General features: G+C 37.4%; 1 protein-coding gene across 1 annotated transcript in view; it reads right to left on the reverse strand.

The window, feature by feature from the left end:
• The window catches only part of grik2 (glutamate receptor, ionotropic, kainate 2), a 342,712-nt gene extending 337,590 nt beyond the window's left edge, over positions 1 to 5,122 (reverse strand). Inside the window, exon 1 of the mRNA XM_079836135.1 lies at positions 5,022 to 5,122. Coding sequence (XP_079692261.1) covers positions 5,022 to 5,121 — 100 coding nt within the window. The 5' untranslated portion in view covers position 5,122. The remainder of the gene's footprint in view (positions 1 to 5,021) is intronic.
• Between the last annotated feature and the right edge of the window lie 878 nt (positions 5,123 to 6,000).

The following is a 6,000-nucleotide window of genomic DNA, read 5'->3' on the forward strand; positions in this document are numbered from 1 at the left end:
CACACACACACACACACACACACACACACACACACACACACACACACACACACATTAGGGAGAAAGCCTGGCTGAGCTCATTAAGAGTGTGCCCCGGTGTATTGTATTGTCTTTGGCCAGACAGCGTTTTATTTTGATTTTGTTATAACCCGATCAGCTCTAGTTGTTCTTGTATCTCTCTGTGGCTCAGCGGTGTTAATGTTTGTAAGTGAGTTCATTGTCAAAGGCAGTGCAGCTCTCTGTCTCTTTCTTCTCTAAGGGCCGCTTTATTTCAATGTGTGTATGGCCGTTTAAATCGGACACAAATTCAAAATTCTGTTGGCAAAATGGTAACACTTTATTTACAGTTACATGTACTTACTATAATAATGAATTACATGCAACTAGCCCTCAACCAAACCCTAATCCCAACCATAATGGTTATTAATATTATTACTCAGTCCTTAAATGTATTGTAACACGGCCAGTTTTGCGGGTAACGCATTACAAGTAACTTGAGTAACGTAATAATATTACTTTTTCCAAGTAACTAGTAAAGTAACGCATTACTTTTCAAATTTACAACAAAATATTGGAGTTACTTTTTCACATTAATTTGACTGACAGCTCTCCTGCCCCCATGTTGAGGAAAATAAGTGCAGAGGTGTGTGTGTGTGAACATGAGGGTTATTGTAGTTCCAGACTAAATGTGAGCATTTATTTATCTCACTTGCACAATAAAGATTCTGTACTGCTCAAAATGAATAAAATCAGTCAAATGCAAAATCAGAGTACTATGCAAACCTCCAATAATTAAATGTTAAATAAAATTATGCATAATCTACCTTCATATTTAATTTACCAATGTCTTGCTGCTGACCTTTGATGATTAAAATTACTAGATTTTTTTGTTTTTATTGGTAAAACTTTTTTCTCCTGCATCCTATTCTACCATTATCCAGAGCTGCGCCCTCTACTGTTCATGCGGGAATCTGCATTTTTACCTCAGCCTGGGGCTTATTATTTCAATTTTGGTATGAAGAGGTCTTTACAAAAATATAACTTTTTTGTTATAAAAAAAAAAAAACAAGCCCAGCCCAGGGGAGAAAAAGTAATGCAAATGAAACGTAATGCATTACCTTTCTTAAAAAGTAACTAAGTAACTCAATTAGTTACATTTTAAAGGAGTAACGTAATATTGTAATGCATTACTTTTCAAAGTAACTTTCCCCAACACTGAACACGGACACCTGAAAATAAGTGTTACCAACTAAAGAATTATTGCCTGCATGAAAACCTGTCAGCTGAAATTATTTTCAGACACAGAAAGTTAATAAAATGTATTTTCTTTTCTACTAAAATACTGCGCACAGAAAGACCGGGAACATAAATAATTAAGAATATACATGGAGTCGATATTTTTGAAATCAACCAAAAATAAAAAACGTACTCTCAATCATAACATTATTTAGTTTTTCTCACTTTTATCTGTTCAAAGATCCAATGTTTCCAATACAAGTCAGGACATCAAGAGCTAATTATCCTTCCTTCATTCAAATAAAAGACATAATAGAAAGCCTTTATGTGTAATGCATTATAGAGGTATTCATAATACACGTTATAATGCATGATATCTTTTCAGAATTGTAACAAAAGCTCAAATGCATTATAATATTTGCAGATTAATTGTTACATCTGAATTGGTTGTTTGCCTTTATGCATAATAAAGGTGAAACATACACTCTAAAAAATGCTGGGTTAAAAATAACCCAAGTTGGGTTGAAAATGGACTAACGCAGCAATTGGGTTGTTTTAAACCAGCAATTGGGTTGTTTTAAGCAAACATTTAACCCAACCGCTGGGTTAAAACAACCCAACTGCTGGGTTAGTCCATTTTCAACCCAACTTGGGTTATTTTTAACCCAGCATTTTAAAGAGTGTAAGCATTATAGAGTGTTCTTAATACCGTACAGTGCATTATAAGATGGATAGCAAAGCATAATTCAATTTTATAAGGCATTATATATAAAGGCTTTAAGTAAAGCCTAAAAAAATGCACATTCTCCTTAGAAATACCTCATATGCAATACATGTAAATGCATCAAAATAAGGTTGGGAATACATAAAAGGAGTGTTTCCAGAGGTGACGCGAAGAGTGTGTGTGAGAAGGGCAGCCGAAGGCACAGAGGACGGTGGCTGAGAGCCAGATGTTGTCACACACAGCTGCTTTACTAATGCAGGGCCGGGGAATGTGATGACACATGCGAAAGACAGCAGCACTCGTTCAGTTTCCCCTTCATCTGGTTCAACATCACCATGCAAGGAGCCGCCGCTTTTAGACCTAAGCGGATATGATATTAAAGCCTATGCCACTTACACACACAAGAATAATATCCTCCTGGAAGTGAGGGAAAGGCAATCTGCCGCACTGTTTTTTCCCTCCTCCAACAGCCAAGCGCTCAGCGGTGAATATCAGCACACAGAGTATAATGAGAAACAGAGCCAGCGTGAACAATAATCAGCCTCACATATCTGTGCATCTCTGCCAATTAACATCGCGGCTACTATTTTTAAGAGAAGCATGACGATTAAATGTCTGGTTAATGAAAACGTGGATTATTTGTAATATTTAGAAATCGTTTTGCCGTTTGAATGCAGCAACAGCACAGATAGGCTAAACACACACTGCTTTCTGACAATTAAAGCGCAAAAGCTGTGAATGTTTGTTTGCAGGCTTCATATAATTCCCTCCGCACTTTCTCATTCTGCTAATTGCAAACCATGCACAGTAATGATAAAGTGCATTTGGAAAATCTCTCCATTATGTTACATTAGTTCCACAGTTTAAGGCAAACAGGACTGGAAGGCTGCGTTTGGCTGGTGTGTGTGTGAGTGTGTGTTGTGTCGTGCTGGTGTCCTGGAGTGAGAAAAAAAGCAGCTTATTACATCACATGATTAAAGGAAGCCCTGTGGGCGAGGCATGGGGATCCTGAGGTGCTTGTGATTGTATTGATTGAGAGTGTGCATCAGACAGGCCTTCAGTGACAGTTTTCAGACATTTCCTCTTTCATTGTGGCCCATAATACGGCTGGAGCGAACACACTCGCTCCCATTAAACCTTCAACTCTATTAAAAAAGCGCTTGTGACTCAGTTCTGGGAGGTGATGCTGAGCTTGGATGGCCTTCCTCAAAGCATTCGTTAAGCGGTTGCTAATGGCAACATGCAGGAGAACATCTATGCAGAGAAAGCCTCCGCTAAATCATGTCTAACTTTCCCTGTGATGTCTCAAATATGAGTGATAACCATTAAAACCCTGAGGAGATCGTGATCGTGAACTCAAATAGACACTCTGTGTCAAATGATCAATGCGCAACTTCTAGAACTGAACACGAGAATAGAATAGAACAGAGTACATTGGAGAAGAGTAGAATAGATGAATGGAATATGAATAGAATGATAATGACAATCCGAAACTCGAATAGACACTGTATCAAATTTTCAATGTGTGCTTTCTTAAACTAAACACAAGAATAGAACAGAAGAGTTGAATAGAATAGAATAGAACTGAACAGAGCAGAATAGAACAGAACAGACCAGAAACAAACAGACTAGAACATAACAGAATAGAATAGAATAGAATAGAACTCAGAATAGAATAGAATAGCATAAAATAGAACAGAATAGAATAGAATAGAAATCAGAATAGAATAAAACCAAATAGAATACAACAGAATTGAAAAGAATGAACAGACTAGAACAAAACATAATAGAATAGAATAGAATAGAACACAATAGAAACAAACAGAATAGAACAGAACTCAGAATATAATTGAACAGAAATCTGAATAGAATAAAATAGAATAGAAAAGAACAGAACTGAAATCTGAATAGAATAGAAATCAGAATAGAATAAAACAGAATAGAATAGAACAGGATAGAACAGAACTCAGAATAGAATAAAACAGAACATAATAAAATAGAATAGAACAGAATAGAATAGAATAGAAATTAATAGAATAGAATAGAACAGAACTCAGAATAGAATAAAATAAAATAACATAAAATAGAACAGAACAGAATAAAATAAAATAGAAAAGAATAGAAAAGAACAGAACAGAAATCTGAATAGAATAGAACAGAAATCAGAATAGAATAAAATAGAAAAGAAAGGAACGGAACATAAATCTGAATAGAATAGGATAGAAAAGAAATCAGAATAGAATAAAATAGAATAGAATAGAACAGAAATCAGAATAGAATAAAATAGAATAGAAAAGAACAAAACAAAACAGAAAAGAAATCTGAATAGAATAGAATAGAATAGAACAGTAATCAGAATAGAATAAAATAGAATAGAAAATAACAGAACAGAACATAAATCTGAATAGAATAAAATAGAATAGAACAGAAATCAGAATAGAATAAATAGAATAGAACAGAACAGAAATCTGAATAGAATAGAATAGAAATCAGAATAGAATAAAATAAAATAGAACAGAACAGAACAACAGAAATCTGAATAGAATAGAATAGAACAGAACAGAAATCTGAATAGAATAAATAGAACAGAACAGAAATCAGAATAGAATAAAATAGAATAGAATAGAAAATAACAGAACAGAACAACAGATATCTGAATAGAATAGAATAGAGTAGAATAGAGCAGTGCTCATAACCTTAGGCAGGAACAGAACACAGTGAGTCATTGCAAACCTCACAGCCGAGATTTTTCTCCTCATAAAACATTCAGAAACAATACAGAACTAGAGAATGAGCAACTTCTGCATAAGATGCGATGTGAAATTCCACCCGTCACAACCTGTAGGCAACTTCAGCACGCGTGACGGGGCTCAGAAACTTCTGCGTTTGGGAAAGTAGCGTTCCCTACAAACCCGGGCTGAAACATGCACTGAGCTCTCTCAGGAAGGCGCGCGTCTGCATCTGACATTCAAGCTTTAGATGAGACGAGCAACAACAGCGAGAGCTTCACAGAAACGGCCATCCGTTATTACAACCGGGAAGTGTTTAAAAAGGCTCTTACCGAATCTCAACACATGTGGCATCCCGTGAGAATATCCCACACACAGTAAGAGCAGCAACAGCCCCAGCCATCCCTGCTGAGTGACCAGAGGAGAGCACATCTTCATCATTCCTCTGGACGGAGCGTAAGATTCCCACTTGTTTCTGCGTGTTTGCTGTCAGCGGTGTGATCACGGCATGGTCACTGAGACACAAGAGGACACTCCATCCGCGACGCTCCGCGTGTCCGTCTCACTGCGCAAAGGAGAAACCTTCCGACCGGGCGTCCATGTTAGAGAGGGGAAATCCGGGAGAAATCCATGAGCGGCTGGCCTGAAAGAGCGGAGCGACACGGGGATATGAGTGAGTGAGGAGAGCTAGAGCGGCGGAGAAGCGGGAGCGACGAGCGCGATCTACTGCACTGCTGCACTCACACTGACGTCGAGCCGAGAGCAACGCGCGCGCAACGCTGACCACTCACAACATCCATTTCCTACTCCAACATGCTTCACATCTCAGAGCGAGCGCTGCGCGTGGCTCGTGCGTGTTCAGATGCTGCAGATAAACTCTGTCCTCGCTCGTGCATTTCACACAATATATGATCTTTCACACAGTTTCAGAATCAGATAAATAGTTGAGCCCTACATCGCACGTGCGTTTGTATAAATGGGAATCTTTTTTCACTTTGCGTGCAAAATATATAAATAACAGTCGGCAGAAACTATATGATAACTTGGCATATGATAACTTGGCATATAATCTGTCAAATAGAGTAACGCCTATTCTGAAAGCACATCCCATATTAACCATCGAGATTATGATTTTATTATATTATTCATTTAGCATATATAACAAAAACTACTCTACTGTAAACTGCAGATTTATTATCGTATTACATTTTAAACTCGTACAGTCTTTGCATGTGTGTGTGTGCGCGCGCGCTCAAAAGTTCTTATTGTTCAAATATATATATATAAAGAATAATATGTTAATGTGCTGCG

The sequence above is a fragment of the Gobio gobio genome (assembly GCF_949357685.1).
Source record: "Gobio gobio genome assembly, chromosome: 15".
NCBI classification, from domain to species: Eukaryota; Metazoa; Chordata; class Actinopteri; order Cypriniformes; family Gobionidae; genus Gobio; species Gobio gobio.